At 57.7% G+C, this 17,296-nt stretch overlaps 5 protein-coding genes across 5 annotated transcripts; all 5 read left to right on the top strand.

The window, feature by feature from the left end:
* Window positions 1–1,426: 1,426 nt before the first annotated feature.
* LINJ_35_3620 (conserved hypothetical protein) lies at window positions 1,427–4,141 on the top strand (the record flags this gene model as incomplete). The annotated part of the gene is made up of 1 exon (XM_001469124.1): window positions 1,427–4,141. One exon carries the CDS (start codon window positions 1,427–1,429, stop codon window positions 4,139–4,141), a length of 2,715 nt encoding a protein of 904 aa, XP_001469161.1.
* Window positions 4,142–8,182: 4,041 nt separating this feature from the next.
* Window positions 8,183–9,301, top strand: LINJ_35_3610 (conserved hypothetical protein; the record flags this gene model as incomplete). The annotated part of the gene is made up of 1 exon (XM_001469125.1): window positions 8,183–9,301. One exon carries the CDS (start codon window positions 8,183–8,185, stop codon window positions 9,299–9,301), a length of 1,119 nt encoding a protein of 372 aa, XP_001469162.1.
* Window positions 9,302–11,025: 1,724 nt separating this feature from the next.
* LINJ_35_3600 (conserved hypothetical protein) lies at window positions 11,026–13,278 on the top strand (the record flags this gene model as incomplete). Its single annotated transcript, XM_001469126.1, has 1 exon — window positions 11,026–13,278. One exon carries the CDS (start codon window positions 11,026–11,028, stop codon window positions 13,276–13,278), a length of 2,253 nt encoding a protein of 750 aa, XP_001469163.1.
* A 937-nt stretch (window positions 13,279–14,215) lies between these two features.
* Window positions 14,216–14,881, top strand: LINJ_35_3590 (conserved hypothetical protein; the record flags this gene model as incomplete). The annotated part of the gene is made up of 1 exon (XM_001469127.1): window positions 14,216–14,881. The coding sequence occupies one exon, from the start codon at window positions 14,216–14,218 to the stop codon at window positions 14,879–14,881; it is 666 nt and encodes a 221-aa protein (XP_001469164.1).
* An 867-nt stretch (window positions 14,882–15,748) lies between these two features.
* On the top strand, window positions 15,749–17,029 carry LINJ_35_3580 (hypothetical protein, unknown function; the record flags this gene model as incomplete). Its single annotated transcript, XM_001469128.1, has 1 exon — window positions 15,749–17,029. One exon carries the CDS (start codon window positions 15,749–15,751, stop codon window positions 17,027–17,029), a length of 1,281 nt encoding a protein of 426 aa, XP_001469165.1.
* Between the last annotated feature and the right edge of the window lie 267 nt (window positions 17,030–17,296).

Below are 17,296 nucleotides of genomic sequence, written 5' to 3'. Positions count from 1 at the left end.
TCGAGCGCCCCCCTCTGCATGGATGCCGAACCACCCCCACTGCCCTATCCCTGCCAACGCGGCGCCACTGATGGTGGCGACAGGGTCCAGCGCCCACGACGTGGCGTGGCGTCGGGGCGACCTGCGAGGCGGGTGGTGGGCAGAGTTCGAGGCCGCGGCCGTGCTCATGTGACTGAGTCGGCGCATTGCTGTGACGCGCGTGTGTAGCGCTGCTTCGAGCAACGAGGTGTGGGGCCTGCGGCAGCCCGGGGTCGAGTGGAGCTCGACTCGTGTTCAGAGGCGGGTAGATGGTATGCGTAAAGGCCAACTTGTCATGTCCTCTTCGATTGTCTCATTCCTCTTCTCTGTCCTGCGGGAGGCATTACAGGCACTTCAAAGGACGTCGTAGTGCTGTCTATTCGCGTGCGTATAAGTATCAGTAGTTGAAGTCTGGAGGGGGGCATGTGTGCATTGACATACTCCCAGAAGGTCATAACCACCGCGATCGCGATCTCCAATCTGGAAAAAAAAAGTGACGGGCGCGACTTTCCAGAGCAACACCCACCAGATCGAGCACGCACTCGTTGCCATGTCCAACCATTTCGACTCCGATGACGAGCCCATCTTCACGCCGAAGGAGGGCCCTTCAAGAAACTCGTCGGATGTGGTGGAGGCGGAGCTGCACCCGAATACCGTAGTGCCTGCCAATACCAGTACAAGCACCAAGGACCCTTTGACGTCTTCCAATGCGACTACGGTTAGGCACGAGAGCAAGATCCCACCACCACCGCTGCCTCTTCAGGTACCAGAGCCATCGACGCCTGCCACAGTAATCTTGGCGGGGCCACCTGGCGCCAAATCGAAGTCGTTCTCGGTGCACAACAAACTGTCTCCCAAGCAGGCCGCGACCAGCACCCCCATAGCCACGCTGAGGAGCGCCGCGGAGGCCGGTGGTGCGCCCGGCAAGCGGATCGCCAACGGCATCGACTGCAGCGACTCTTTTGTCAACGACGATGACGTCTCACTGGACAGCTGCGGTATCCCCCGCTACAATGCCCGGTATCCACAGGGCGGCAGTGGCAGCCACGGCGACGTGAGTGTGCCGTGGAACCTGCGTCCGCCCATGCGGCGCATCAATTGCACCTTCTTCGACTTCCTGCGCGCGCCTCAGTTTTGGCGTCAGTTTGAGTTTGCTATTCGCATAACGGTTCTGGGGGTACTTGTACCTGGCGCGCTGATCGCAGCGGAACTGCCTGGTAGCCCCTTCGTCTCCCCTTTCATGGTCTTCGCATCGATCTTGCTTGCAACGAAGCGGACGGCTGGTGAGGTCATTGCATACATTTTTATCTGGATTCGTGCTGGCTGCTTTTGGCTACCGCTGTCCGTCATCGCTGGTGCGCTGAGCCTTGGCCACCACTTTACTGGCTGGTGCATCTACTACTCCGCTATGCTGTTTATCATCGCCACCTTCACCGAGGGCGTCGTGCGCCGTATCTGCCTGCTTCTCTTCAACAGCTGCACGGTCGGGCTCCTGGTCGACAGCAACCGCGGTGCTGTCTTTCCGTGCCGTGTCATGGTGGATTGGTGCATTGGCACCGGACTTTGCGTCGTCGTCGCCTTCTTTCCATACCCGCTCTTCTGCAAGCGTGAGGCACAGCGGCTTCTTCGCGACATCGGCCGCAACACCGCCACGGCGTACCGCGGCCTCGTCTACTCCTTTTGGAGTCCGTCCAACGTGGAGCGCAACATGGCAATGTCGAAGGTGCGTATCATGACCGACTCCCTTGATGTGCTGTTGCCGCTGTTTGAGCATAACCAGAGCTTCTCCTTCTACGAGTTCTTATTCGAGCCTGCCGAAGTGCGGGAGATTCGTGCGCTCAAGTTTGCTCTGTTTGAGCGCCTGCGTATCAACCTCAGCAGCATGACGCGTGTGCTGGATATGGTTGAGGCCAAGCCGAGCGCGATCGACGACTCCGACCGCTCCAAAGCGTTTGGCGAGCTACTGAACCCCCACCTCAACGCCGTTGCTGAGGTTTTCGACGAACTCTTGGACCTGCTCACCAAAGCCAAAACGCGCAAGGCTCTGCTGGGCCTGCAAGAGCGCTTCGAGTGTTTTGCCGACCGCACCGACGACTTGCAGGACGCGTTCAAGCTGGCGCGTCGCACGATCTTCTATGAATACACCTCTGGCATCTTGGAGGAGTTCGTTCCGCTTATGACTTTCTACATCTTCACGGTGGTCTGCGTCCGCGACACCATCGACATCTTCCAGACGAAGGTCAAGGCGCACCACCCAAGTGTCGTGAGCACTATGGAGCAGATTTGGATCAAGACGGCGTGGGAACCACTGAAGGAGAACCTCCACTTCCTCAAGAAGCTCTTCACGGAATGGAACCGCCGCGAAGTACAGCGCGTTGTCGAGGCCGCTAAGGTGAGCGTGGCGATGATTTTGACGATCGGTTTCTCCTACCTAATCAAGGTTGACAAGGCCTCCTTCTCTGGTCCGAACATTATCGCCTTCGTCTCCGGCTCAAACCCGGTCGAGGCGGTGCAGGAGTCCATCGTGCGCCTGACCGGCTGCTTGCTGGGGACGGTACTCGGCTTCTTCGCCGGTACTTACTCAGAGACCCCGGTGCAGCGCGTGGCTTCGCTGTGTACCCTGATCTTCTTCGGTACGTTCCTGCGCTTCGACAAGGAGTACGGCATCATGGCCGTGTACGGTATGTTCGTTCTCATCCCGCTCATCTCGATTGCCGAGACCACGGTGGAGGACACGGTATCGCGCATGAACCAGAACACGTTTGGCATCTTCATATACCTCTTCGTGAGCGTGCTGGTGCTGCCGCTGTCGCCCAGCCTTATCCTGCGCGCGAAGCGGAGCAACGTGCTGCGCTGCATGGCTTCGGTGGTCTCGAGCATGATGGGCCTCTTCAGTGAGCCGCTGGTGAACGACCCCGTCTTGAACAACCACTCCATCATGGGGATTCACGAAACAGAGGATGAGCAGCTGTCGCAGAACGTGGGTGGCGGAGACGGCCAATTGCCGTCACGCGGTACGCTCACGAACCGCTCTCTGCACCTGCTGTCCAAGACGGATACCGCCATGGTGCAGATTGACAAACAGCTGGTCGAACTTATGCGCCGTCTCAAGAGCACGAAGGAGATGATGAAGTTCGCACGGGATGAACGAACGCTCGTCGAGGTTGACTACCCGATAAAGGCGTGCGAGCAAACGTACCTGCACATGTACCGCATGACGATGCTTCTCCAGACAATGTGGATGAGCTGGAACGTCATTCGTAGCCAGCGCACGTATACAGAGGGCACGCGCCGGATGATGCGCAACCTGCAGCCTGTGGCCCACGACGTCGCCGGCGCCTTCCAGCGCTTTGTAGACCTCATGTGCTACATGATCCGCGAGCCCTCGATCAACCTGGAGGGTGACATTATGAAGGCCGTCTTCGATCTGATTGAAGCCGCCAACGTGCTGCACTGTCGCAAGAGCCAGATTATGCTCATGCTCATCAACCAGTCGGTGCAGGACTACGCAGAGGCAAACGATGCCGGCGACATCTCGGGCGGTGGTAGTTCTAAGATCGCGGATCCCGGCACTCACCAGCAGCCAGACCTCCGCGACTTGCAAGAGCGTGGGCAGAGGTCCATAAAAGGAGCCGTGGCAGTGAGCACATCTGGTGAACACTCGCAGCAGCTGCGCTCACAGCCGCACTCTCCTGGGCTCCGCCATTCACCTTGGCTCGGTTACGAAGCCTCACGGCACAGCGCGCACCCGTTTGCAGCCCTGACGCTTAGGCCTAGCATGCCGCGCGCCGCCACTTTCGACGGCCTCTTCAGCCACTTCACACATCTCACCCCTGTTACATCGCCCACGGGTCAGGGCTACAACTTTCAGGTGCTCGCCTCGGAGCGCAATGTATCTGTGGTGCCGTACCTGCGCAGGGCGGGCACAAAAGAGGCGTCAGAGCACAGCAGCCACCAAACTAGTCCCGTGCACCTCCCGGCAACCTTTCAGGTTCCTCTGACGTCGGAGGACGTCGAGGGACTGCACTCTTTCACGCTGTCAATGGAGATGTTCGCCAACGAAACGAAGTTGCTCATGGTGAGCATTGGCGCGATGCTTGACAACTTGCGCTCTAAGCTGTGAGAAAGGACGGCCAGCCGCTTGAGGCGAGTTGAAGGAGGGGGAGAAGGGCGAAGAATACCTGTCTCGCAGATACTGGCCTTTCCCTCCAACTCTCCTCGAGCAATGCCAGTCTCATCTCTCCATCAAAAAAAAAGTCAACGTCGACGAGGAAGGGCGATGACACACAAGAAGGAAACAGAGGAGGGAGCTCTGAAGGAGGGGCCGCGTGCATCTGTGCGCCGACTCGACAGCTCAGCATGGCACACGCTTAGTCCCCGAGGTAGACACAGGGGGAGATGCAGGAGAGGAAGGACGGCGAAGCTATGGGGGAGGAGGAGGGAAGGAGCGGTCGCATCGTCGTGTGTGGTGCCGCCACATTTTCTTTTGTCGAATTGCTCCCTCCATTCGCCTCATGCTTTACCTCTTTCATTTTTGTTTTTCGAAGCCCTTTACAAGCAAGAAAGAAAGGAAAGTGGCGCTTTTTTGTGCTTCATCCCCTCCCCTCCCCATTTCCCTCAGCGCGAAGTACGTGTTGTTTATGTTTCCTTTTCCCCCTTTTCCCAACCGCCTGCATTGTTTTATCTTTTTATTGTTGGCTTTCAGTTTGTATGTTAGTCTCTGTGTGTCCAAGGTGATCCTCGTTTTCATTTAGTGTGTATGTGTGCGTGCATCTCACGGCTACGATGATGTTTGTATTTCTTTATGTGTGCATGCTTGCAAGCGCGTTGTCGGTGTTGTCTTGTGCTACGTTTGCGTGTGAAAGGAGCAGCTTGTGCGCTCGCGTGAGGAACTTCGTTTTTGCGCTGTAAGTGGGCGGGATGAAGAGCAACTGGGACACGAAGAATGTAGACAATGGGGCTTTGCTTGGAAAGGTCACTGAATATGACGACGCAACTCATTTTTCAGGGCTGCAGCTGGGCATGGGACTCTGCCTCCAGTCCCAAACCTCAGCATGTTTGTTATTTCTTAGCTGCGATTGTGCGCCTTTTTCCCTCCAGCGGAGGTATCGTGGCGCGATTCGCACGTTGTTGTCTCTTGAGGATATGTGTAGGTGTCCGCAGTATCATTTTTTTTTCTTCCCATCTGCATCGCTCTTCTGTGCTTTCGTTGGTGCCTAGAAAGCGGCGACTCCATCCACAGACACGTACCTACCCACGCACGTACCAATCTCGATCTGCTTCCCCCGCTGTCACAATTCTCTTCCGTTTCCTCCACGCATTACGGTTTCTTCGTTTGACTCCTTGAACCTTGTACACGCAGCGCTGTTCCTGCACTTGAGTATCGCGCCCACCCTCTCACCGTAGCCGCGCATGTACAGGTCCTTTACGCGCACGGCACAGTCCTTCAGGCAGGCTCGCCTGCCTCTATTACATAACGCGAAACAAAGAAAACAGCAAAAGTAAACAGCAACAAAAAGAAACCAATGAGTTAATGTTGTAGCCGTCAAGGCTCCATTGTTCTCTTGCATGTTTTTTTATGCTTCGATTCAGCCGGTTCCCTTTTCCCCATACCCGTCCCCCTTCCGCTCGTTCTTTCTTTTTTTTTTCGCTTCTCCTTTTACTTCTCTGATGTTGGCGGGCTATACCTCCCCGTGTGTGATCAGGGTCCGAGCGCCCCCACTCTGCATGGATGCCGAACCACCCCCACTGCCCTATCCCTGCCAACGCGGCGCCACTGATGGTGGCGACAGGGTCCAGCGCCCACGACGTGGCGTGGCGTCGGGGCGACCTGCGAGGCGGGTGGTGGGCAGAGTTCGAGGCCGCGGCCGTGCTCATGTGACTGAGTCGGCGCATTGCTGTGACGCGCGTGTGTAGCGCTGCTTCGAGCAACGAGGTGTGGGGCCTGCGGCAGCCCGGGGTCGAGTGGAGTTTCACTCATGCAGTATGACTGAAAGGATGGGTTGAATGAATACCCTTGCATTCCATTTCCCAATGAATAAAAGAAAAGCAAGACACACGAACGGGCAGAGAGGACAGTCTGCAAAAAAAAAGAAGAAAGAGGCTTATTTGCTCCCGACTGTGCGAGAAAAACAAAAGTGTTGGTATGATCGCCATCGCGTCGCCCATTTTATTTTCTCTTCTCGATGCGTCGTCAGAATCTCGACTGTCCCTCCCCCGCCGCCCTTTCGTCTGCGGTAGACTTCACTGTATAACAGCCACGACTTCTTCGCCACAGCCTCTCACGCACCCGTCTTCTCTACTTCCCTGCCTTGTTGCCTCCCGTTGTCATTGCAAAGATGCCGTGACTTCGCAATCTCTCTCTGAGAATGCGTACGAGCTGCACGACGAGAATGGGCACAGCTGAAATACTGCATCCGGAAACTTTTGGGTGTAGACGTGGTAAGAGCGATCCTTCGTTATCGGGCTCAAGGGGTCCCCTCACACTGCCACGAAGCTGTGCCAGATCGCTGCCCTCGGGCTAGAACGCACGGAGGGGCTGCCTGTGGGGACTCGAGGCCGCATTGCCACAGAAGAAAGAAGGGTGTCTAGCGAGACGTGGATAAGCGGAATGTGTGCGAGTGCGCCGGGGAGAGCGCGAGCGAGTCGCTAGGCGACGCACAACCAGCAGGGAGGAGCGCACATTTCTCTTCCCCCAACCCCTGCGGGCTTAGCTGAGGGGTGACTAAAACAAAGCGCGATGAACAAGAGCCAGAAAAGGAGCTGTGCTTCTACGTTCCCATGAAAGAATCTGTGTGATCGCCATCTGCGGACGCGCATCCCATGCCAAGGCCCTCTTGTGCCTCTTTTACCTTGGTGGTGCGGCGCTCGCGAGCGCGATGATACCCCTCGGAGGGTATGTGACGCTTCGCCGAAGCTCCGCGGTGCAGGCGCAGCCCCAGCCATGTGTATCTATTGCTCATGTTTTTGTGCAACCCCCCCCACCCACCCTTTTTTTTTTCATGGCACCGCCCCCTTCTACTGTGGGTATTAATGCCAGTGGTAAGTGTATATATACATATATAGCTTCGTGTCTTTGGTTCGGAGATCATCACTCTTGTTGTCTATGTGACGCGCTGTACCTATACATCAAACAATAGCCAATGCAAGATAAAAAAAAAACACATGCACAGTCTCACCTCATGTTTGTTGGCCATACCCTAGACGTTGCCTGCTGAGGAAGCAAAGCAGTCGGTCACATTTTTTTTCTCTCCACCCCTTTTCACTTCAAGAAACTCCCCCACCCCACCCCCACCGTACCTCGTGCGTTTGTACGCATCTCTGGCAGTTGGCTTGTTTAGCCAACTTTGGAACTGAGCCGCATATTAGCTTTAAAGAGCTGTGCCGCGGTGCTGACTGCCTTTTGTGAAAGCTTGCGGCGTGAAGGAAAGAGGGGGGAGGATGGACGCAAAACAATGTGGTGGTGCGGAAGGAGTCAACGTACTCTCCGCCATCCACGCGATATCCTTCACCAGCCATTGATGCTCTCCTTATCCCCTGTTGTGTTCTTCCGCTCATGCTCGATGTCGAGGGATCGAGTCATCCTAGATGTTTCGCCTCTCCCGTACCCCTCTTTCTCTGCCCCCCCCCTCCACCCGCCTTCTTGCGTACCCACCACGACGGGGGAGATCCCCTCTTGAGGTGAAGAACAAGGAATGAGGGGAGGGTGATACGTAGGTCCACCTACTCGCGGGTGGTGTTATCCGATGATGCCTTGAAAACAACAGAACTCTCATGGACCGCTTTGGCAGCGCTGTGCAGTATCGAGAGTGCCAGTGGGGAGGAGGATACCAGATTGGTGGACTTCTCCACGGAAACAGGAAGCGCGCCAGATGCGAGGACGAGTTTGGAGCCATGCAGTCGAATGCGTTGTGCTTCTCGTTTCACATTACTCTCTTTCTCCCCCATGTATCTCTCTGCGCGTTGAACTCCCCAGGCGCGCAATCCGTTTGGGCATCTCTCTACTTTTACTCACTTTTTTTATCTTTGCTACCCGCTATGCACTTGCACCACAAACTGCACCGCCCTCCTCTCACCCTCCACTCCCCCCTCCTCCCCACCACACCGCACCTACGCCCCCACACCAACGAGACAAGGCACGCAGCAGCCAGCATGTGTGATTCAGATGCCGCCAGAAAAGAACTCTTCGTTGTCGGCCAACGTGCCGCCGACTCCATCCGACGGCGATTTAGCTGCGTGTACCGTGGAGGCCGACTTGGATCTGCCAAAGGACTGCTTTCTATTTCCGAAGCAGAACGACGCCTTCCAGATCCCGTACTTTCTCTCGAGTTCCGAGGAGGTGGACAAGATTCGGCCTCCCGCTGTCGTGAAGACGTGGGAGCAACGGCACGGAGAGCTCGAGGAAGCACAGAAACGCAAGCTGGATGACTTCAAGAAGATGGTCGCCGCTGCGCCATGGTATGAGGAAGAGAAGTTCGACAATTGGCTTTGTCTCCGTTACCTTATCGCCCGCAGCTTCAACCTCAATGAGGCGTTCTCCATGCTGGAGAACACCGTCAAGTGGTGGAAGGAAACGGGGTCGGAGACGTGGCGGTGTGACGCCTGCATGGAGAACCCGAATCACCACATGGGCCAGTTCATTGGGTGGGACAAGGAGCACCGCCCCGTCATGTTCATGTCGATGCGTTGGGGCCCGGAGCGCAAGAGCCCGCTGCGGCACATGGTGTGTTCCTTCAACCACTTGATCCGCATGATGCCTGTCGGGGTCGAGAAGTGGGTCTGCCTGACGGACTTCGAAACGTACTCGCACCTGCACGACGGCAAGCCGTCCGTAGGCATAGGCGTCATCCGCGTGATTCAGGACCACTACCCGGAGCGACTAGGCAAGATGGTGTGCATCAACCCGCCGAAGCTCTTCTCCATGCTGTGGAAGCTCTTCCTTCCAGCGATCGACCCCGTCACCCGCACGAAGGTGGAGTTTCTGTGGACAGAGGCGCAGCCGAGCGTGTGTGAGACATTCCCGCGCCTGTTCCCGAAGCACCTCAGCCAGTACCTGAGCGACTCCTACGACCGGAGCAAGTACAACCTGCCCGCCACGCCGCTCGTGTGGCATCCACGGCCCGAGGGCTACCCCAAGAACTTCGAGGAGCGCAAGCATCAACTGAAGGCAATGAAGGAGAGGGAGAAAGGCGACAAGAAGGACGCGAAGAAGGCCGCGCACGATGCCAAAAAGCGGGACAAGGAGGAGCAGCGCCGTCAACGGCACGAGAAGACGCAGCCATAGAAAGGTGCCTCAGAGGTTACCGTCGCGAACAGGAGCACCGCGGGCAATCAGAGCGGGCCTGCGCCGCTCCCTCAGGCACCGGCAACGCTAGTTCGAGTTCTGCAGCTGTCGAATCAGCCTCGGCGGTGTGAGGTGAGGCGTAGGCGCGGAGCGGGGGCCCACGGAATAAGGTGCACGCGCTACTCAAGGGAAATGCTTGCCATGCGGTTTAGTCCTTCTGGGTCCCCTGCTGTCTCCCCCTCCCCCTCTCCTCTCCTGCTGTTGTGTGCCACATATCGGACCCCCCTTCCTTTTTTTTGTTCGCGTCTTTCTCCACCGGTTCTTCCCGAATTAGAAACCGCAGCTGTGGCGATGGACGAGGGGAGGAGGGTGAATTTGGTGAGGGAGGCTGATGGTTCCACAATCCTCAAGCAGTCTCTGTGTGCGTCGTTCGCCCTCCCACACCACCTCCCCCCAACCACCGTCCTCTCCCTATTTCTTGTTGTAATGGCCTTGTGTTTTGCCTGCCTTGTTTCCTTCTCTCCCTTCCCCTACTCACCACTGTCCTCCATGCGCGTTGTGTTGTATTCCACGTCAAAATGTCCGAGATGTATCAATGCCTGCGACGGCGTGCATGTGCGCGCCGCGTTTCCACGTACGCGGAGAGGCAGTAAATGGAGTTGATGTTGCTAAATTAACTGGGCCGTCGGTAGCGCTCATGTCTGTATTTGTAGCCTCGTGTGGAGTCCCTCTGCTCGCCGCCGCTTTGCTTTCGCTGTTGCTGCTGTTTGCTTGCGATGTGATGGCCTCATGGCAGAAAAGCTGAGAGGACGCCGACAAGGGGTGCTGCCGCCGTCGCTCAGCGGTGCGTTGATCGACCGAGCGTGTGAAGCTAAGGCGTGTCTGCTTCTTTTTCCCCTCTCCGCGCTGTCGTTTTCCCACGAACAAACAGGCACATACCTAAACAGCCACACACGCATGCTTGCCGCGAAGCTCCGCTTTTACCCTCCTCCCTTCCGAGTCGTTTCTTTCTTCGCTCCAGTCTCCTACCATTCGTTCTCGACTTCTTTTCTTTCTCCTTGGTTCCTGCGTCGTGCCTCATAAGTGGCCCCGCTGCTCTGCGCGCTCGCCTGTGCGTGTGTGCGTGCAGGTGCGGGAGAGAGAATGTCCGGGAGAAGGGAACGGGTAGGCAGACAGACAAAGGGGACCAAAGGAAAGTGTCAAGGGCGGATCAAGCGGAGAGGAGAGAAAACTAGGTACACAACATTCAAACGGCTGTATCCACAACTGCTAAAGCCCCCCCCTCCGAGGCATACCAGAAAACGCACTGCTATCTCGAGGACCACCCAATGGCGTGCGCTACGCCACTGTGAACGTTCCAGAGTGCGGTTTATCGCGCCATCATGAAGGAGCCAGCGGAAGCTCTCCGGTTATGTGGAAATCATCCGTGGCATTTCCTGTGGCGTTTTGGCACCTCGCTTTGTTTTACTTGCTGCCACGCTCATCAAGGACCCTGCACCTCCTCTTCTGTCTTCTGTAGCTCTGTTCTCACCATCGACGGGATCCGCTGACCTCTTCCAAGCTCACATGTGCACGCCATCGCCACGAAGACGAGGTGGTCCTGGGAACAAGAAGAAAGCCTCGCTGGGAGTGCCGCTCTTCGTGCAGGCGGCGTGGGCCTTTTATGAAGCACACAAACACGAGAGGTTCAGGCAGAACAAAAAAGCGTACCACTCTGGCGCTGCATGTCCCACTACCTCGACGCCCGCCGCGATGATGAGCGCTTCACCGCGCGGCTGGAGGAGGTGAACAAGGAGGTGGACGGGCTCCTACTCAAGACGTCGCGCACGCGGCACGAGCTTGACCGCTCGGCTGCGGAGGTCCTCATGGGAGTTCCGTTGCACTTTCATCCGCGCGATGCCGCTGGCCGCGTTCACCTCGCCCCGTCGGATCCCGCCGGTAGCCTGCCCGGGCCGCTACCGGCGCGAGATGATCTCGCTCGAAGCTTAGTGCTCGCTGAGCTCTCCCAGTGGTCGCGCTCGCATCTTCCGAGCCTTGTTTCCCGGCTCGTCGAGGACCAGGTGCAGCAGCAGCTGCTGAGCCTGCGGGACAGTGTAGAAGAAGTCCGTGCACGCCAAGCCAAAGTGGAGAAGGCAGCGAGGGACGCGGCCGAGCAGGTGCGTGCGCACCGAGCGGACATGCGTGCTGCCTTTTCGGCTGCGCACGAAGAGACGCAGCGCGACATGGAGGAGCATCAGCGAGCTGTGAAGCGCCAACTCGCGGCGTGGGGTGAGGAGTTGAGGCGTGTGCGAGAGGACGTGCTCGCATGGAAGCAGCAAAGCGCCAACACCTGCGATCGGCAGGAACAACAGATCAGCGAGGCTCTTCATCGGCAGCAGGCTCACGTGCAGGAGGTGTTTGAGACGCTGGAGCGCGAACTGCAGCGTTGGCGGCAGACGACGAGCCGAGCGGTGCACAAGGAGGCAGAGGAACTGCGTGTGCAGCACCACGCACTCGGACATCGTGTGGCACAGATTCAGGGGATGATGACGAGTACGACAGACATGGTGGCCCACTGCACGGCAGAGATGCAGCGCTTAATGGAGCATGCGGTAAGCCGCAGCAGCGAAGTCCGCGTCTGTCGGCGTGATGTGAACCGACTGGAGATGCTCGTGCGATGCTCTTCGCTCCAGACAGCGTTGCCCACAGCGGGTACAGGCAGCAGCGGCACCAACGACAACAGCACAGCGTCACCTGCCGCCTCTGTAGTGTTGAATAGGCTCACCCAAGAGATGGTTCGATTCTCGGACTCGCTGCACGCGATTGTGGACCGCATCGATGGCCTGGACCGTGACGTCCGGCAGCTCGAGATGGCGGTGGCGCGCGGCGCTACGGCTAGCTGTGGACAAAGCACCTGCCACGGCAGCATGCGAGTCATGGATGAGGAGAGCTTGTACGGTCGAAATTTTCCCTCTACGCGTCGTCCCAGCTACAGCCACCTTTCTAGCGCCACGGGGCTGCGCGGGCATCTCGCCTCCGGCGGCTTCGCCAGCACGCCGTCGCCGTTGGGATGCCATGAGAGTGTCAACGTGAATCCCATTCACAGCGGCGCCGCCGCAAACAAGACCAGCGCCACGTGTGTTGCTCTGGCCTCCTCAACGCAGCCGGTTGCTGCGGGAGGGACCCCGGGAAGGAGAAATTCCGGTGTCGCTGGCCTCGGTGTGCAGCCGTCCATCACACCTCTCACGTCTGCTTCACCGCCGTCCGCGACGCATCACCCACCGAAGTCTCACCTCAGCAGCAGCAGCAGCTCGCGCTTCGAGGGTGACGCCTGCGATTCCCATCCAATGCCTGCGGTGGTGGGCGAGGCGCACTCGGCGCCTAATGCGGAGGTCAATGAAGTGATCCTGCGAAGTGCGGCGGTTGAAGCGGGTGTTCAGCGGCCGCCGCAGCACCGCGCACCACCAGGAGGCATCATCCCGGTCGAGACAGGCAAGAGCGACACTCGACGAGGTGCTGTTGCGAAGCCGACAGCGGCAAAGTCTGCTGCGCGTAGTACGTCTCTCCTTGAGGTTTCGGTGGACGCGTCGCAAATTGTGAGAGAAGACGCGCTGCACTCACTGACCCACCAGCGCTACGTTTCTTCTTGCTCCGCCTCCTCTTCACTTTCCGCAGGCGACGTGGATGCCACGTTCCTGGTCAAAAGGCCTTGCTCATCCCTTGCAGAGAGCGACGCAGTATCAGTAGCCGAGGAGGGTGCTTTGCCGACGCACAGCGGCTCAGACCACGAAGAAAGTCCGGTCGTGGCAGCGCCGCTTTCACCAGTGGATTCGTACGTGAGCGACACACCTGCGGCAGATCTCGACGATTCAAAGGCGAATTCTGCCAACGTGTCCAAGAGCGACACCCGGGAAGCAGCGCGGTACACACCCGCCCAAGCCAACGACTCGGAGAGTGAGCGTGACAATCAAGTGATCGTCCGCTCCGCCCTCGACTAGCTCCTTTGTGTTGAGGTGTGTGAGGGTGGGGAGGTGGAGGTGAACCAGAGAGACCCACAGTATGGGCATTGTGCTCTTCTGCCCGAGGCTTTCCTGTGTTGGTGGTCTTCACCGCGAGTGCCGAGACGGCGCGCACTACCCTTATGTATATCGAACTGCTACATTCTCCGTGAGCAGAAATTCGTTTCCTTTTTCGGCCAGAGAGGTGGTGAGACGCGCACGCATCTCTTGCAGTGTGGCATGCCTCCTTTTCGCATTTTCTCGGCTTTTTTCCGCTGTTGTCCCTCTCCCTCTTTTTGCCCATTTTGCACGAGCCCTCGGACACACTATTTTTTTTTCCAGCTTCCTACCTTTAGAGACCGACGAGCGGCGCAGATGTGCATCACCTCGGCTTAGCTAGAAAAAGCATCGGACCCCGCTCCTATCCCTCTCCCTCGTCCTGCGCTGCACTTTATCCTACTCTTGTCCTTGTCATGCTCCCAGATTCTCCAGCGTATGAGGAAAGCAGAAAAGAAAAACGAAAACGGACGCGCGCTTACGTTTTGATGTATGTGTGTGTGTGTGTATACGGAGCGGGCTTCACCTGCCGCGACACGCATACAGCACGGCGAGGAGGAAAACCTTTAACTGAAAAGACGACGACGACTTGTCGTTCTCTGATGCAGCGCCTGTGCGTCTTTTATTTCTGCTCTCTCGGCTCTTGTGCCGCTGCGAAGTATCGCGCGACTGCCTCTTTGCCGACCTCTAACTGCCGGTGCCAATCCCCTCTATTTTCCACCACGTTTTCTTCTCTAATTTCGTAGAGTCGTGCATTACAGCATTTGGCTGGAGCCCAGCAGCTCGGCCAGCATACACTACAGCATACGTACACCAGGGCACCCCCTCGCCTTCGTCAGAGAAGTTTAGCCGTGAGAAAGCCGACACGCCACGCGCAGCAATGTTCTCCGAAGCCGTTGCAACAGTCTCCTCAGCAGGCGATGGTGAGACCAAGGCGCCTGCCGCCAAGACCGCGGCTGTTCCGTTTGTGCGCGAAACGCGCAGCATCAAGATCCCGCATCACCGCTTTCCTCCACTCAAAAAGGTGTGGATGGAGGTGTACACGCCGATCGTGGAGCAGTGCAAGCTTGAAATCCGCATGAACCTCAAGACACGCAGTGTCGACCTCCGCACTTCACCCTCCACATCTACCGCCGAGGGCGATCAGAGCGGCAATGCAAGCAAAGTCATGCTGCAGAAAGCAGAAGACTTTGTGAAAGCCGTCATTGCCGGCTTTGACGTGCGCGACGCCGTGGCGCTGCTGCGTATGGACGACGTGTATATTGAGGGTTTCGAAATCAAGGACGTGCGTGCCAACCTGCAGGGCGACAACTTGTCTCGCTGCATCGGCCGGATCAGCGGATCGCACGGAAAGACAAAGTACACGATCGAAAACGTTACCCGTACGCGCATCGTAGTCGCCGACACAAAGATCTGGATCATGGGCACGACACAGAACATCCGTGTGGCACGGGACGCCATCTGCGATCTGATCCGCGGTAGTCCTGCCGCGAAGGTGTACACACGCATTCGTGCCGTCATGAACCGTGTGAACAACGCGTTCTAGTGCTGCATGTATGGCTGCGTGGTGCGCCTTTCTGCCTTTGAACAAGAAGCGAGCAAGCGGGAGGTGACCGTGGGGATGGGGGTGGATGGGAATGTAGGGGCTCCCCAGCTGAAGAGGCGGCGTCTGCGCACTCGAATTCCCCTCCTTCGGCTGATCCGTCTCTTTTTCCTCGCCTCTGTATTCTCGGCTTTCATGATCCCTCGTCCTCTTCAGCTTCGACATCTTCGCGTCGTTTTTTTTTTGTCGTGCGAGCGTACGAGTGGGTACTGCGCTGATTTAAGTCATCGTATAACGCGATTTGTGTATGATATACGCGCGCCTGCATGCGTACAGGAGAGCGGACATTCCTAAGCCACGAAAGTCTCGAAAAGGAGGCGAAGAGGGTAGATATAGGGTCTTGAAAGAAACAGGAAATCGTGCGCGCGGTTACGTTGTTGGGTGGTAGAAGCTGCTGCTGCGCTTTCGTGTATGTGTGTTTATTTGAATCACTTCTTCTCACCCCCGGGTGCGCGTACGATGGCGGGCGTGGACTGCTCCGTAGACGCAGCATCACGTCGCGGTACGTGAAAGTAGAACACGACCAAGTATGCTTTCTCCTGTAACGTGATCTTCCACCGCCTGCACTACCATCGTCTCTTCTCTGCCCTCTTTTTTTTTCTTGCGTGTTTCCTTCTCCATCTCTGCATAAGCCTTCTTCTTGTGCTGTGTGGGTCGGTGAGGAAGCAGATCTCTCGTGCATCGGGCTTGTGCTTCTTCATTGCCGGCGCAGCAGCACAGTAGCTCCACACACGCACGCACTCGCAGAAACATCTATACAAAGAGACATACCGATATCCTCGTCCCTTCGCCGATCAACGCAGCTGCCGGATGTCTGTCAGGAATGGGAGCACCGAAAAGGCAGCAGAGGCTCGTGCGAACGTTTTCTCGGCCGGGGCGACAAGTGCATTGATGGACGCTACGACCGCTGCGTATGTCCGACATCATCGTCTTGCCTCGATAATGCACTCCGTCACGCGAGTCCTCAGCGATATGGAAGAGGATCTGCTGTGCCGCCCACGGCATTGCAAGACAGGCGAATATGTGCCGCCAGAAGCAATGACGGCATCGGCGGACACCACGCTCCTTCTTCAGGTGCTGCTGTCCTCCTTCATCAACCCATCCTCGTCGGCCAGCTACGGCGGGGTAAGCAAGATCAGCTCCAAGGCCGTCTCGCATTCACTCCTTGCACAGGACGCTGCAGGGGACGAAAGCGCGGCTGCGGCTACGCGGCCGCCGACTGCCTCCGACCTGAACGATTGTCTCTGGCCCGTGGACGCGGCCTTTGCCACCAAGGAGGACGCTGTCAAGGCAGACGTATGCCGCTGTATAGCTTTACACTGCGAGCGCTCTCTCACCGGCATCGGCCTTGTCGAATCCTTGGGGAGCCGTCTCCGCTGGGCCCACGTGGCGTCAGACCGCGACGGCGGCAGCGAGCGCCTTGGTGTGGCCCTCGCCCTCGATGTCTTTCGGTGTTGGAAGCAGGTGGTCGTACCACTGCTGCAGCGAATCAGCGACCGCGCATCTCGAGGTTTGGCCGCCGGCGCCGTCACCGTCGATGCACTGTTCGACTGCCTGGTGAAGGGGCCCGCGGCGGCGGCGGCGCCGAGCTCGGACGTTTCCTCGCCCTCGGCATCGGCACTCACGTGCGAGGAGGCGGCCTACTGGTGCTTCGCGCTGCTTCGCGGGTACTGTCAAGACTTCCCCGAGACGGTGTGGGCCTCCATACTGCGCGCTGCACAGGATGCAGCAGCGCAGCAGTGGAGCAGCAATACAGTAGGCCTTCCACCACTACACGGTGAAGCACTTCTGGTGCGCAGCTTCATTGCCCACCTGTCGTGCTCAGAATCTGGCGTTGCCTGTGTCACGTCGGTCACCGCGCTGGAGCAGCCGAAATACGACGACATCGTCGTCTCTCACATGTCTGCCGCGGTTGCAGCAGCGCGAGCTCGTGCCGAATCGTGGGCCTGGGACGAGGTAGAGCTCCTTCAGCGGACATCCGCAGATGCGACGGTGTTGGACTCGTTGCTGCCGGCACTGCTGCGTGCCGATGGGTACTGGGCTGTGCTGATGCAGCCGTACACTGCCATGTTTGCTCAGTACTACATGTGATACTAGTGTTTGGTGACTCCACCAAACCGGCACAGATGTATCGAGGTGTCGCAAATGAAGCAAGCACGCGAAAGTCGAACGCGCATCTGAAGAAACACACAGAACGAACGCACTACATAACACCGACAGGAGCCATCGCGCCGTCACCGAGGCAGCGCTAGCGATGTCGTGATAACTATTGGCGCGAACATGAAAACTAGAGGACGGTACTTTTTGCACGAAAGGAAGCAGTGTTGCTGCTGCGCTTATTATGTGGATGCCGGGAAG

This window comes from Leishmania infantum, chromosome 35, assembly GCF_000002875.2.
Source record: "Leishmania infantum JPCM5 genome chromosome 35".
Lineage (NCBI taxonomy): Eukaryota > Euglenozoa > Kinetoplastea > Trypanosomatida > Trypanosomatidae > Leishmania > Leishmania infantum.
Note: the sequence above shows the minus strand (reverse complement) of the source record. Positions and strands in the feature narration are given on the sequence as shown.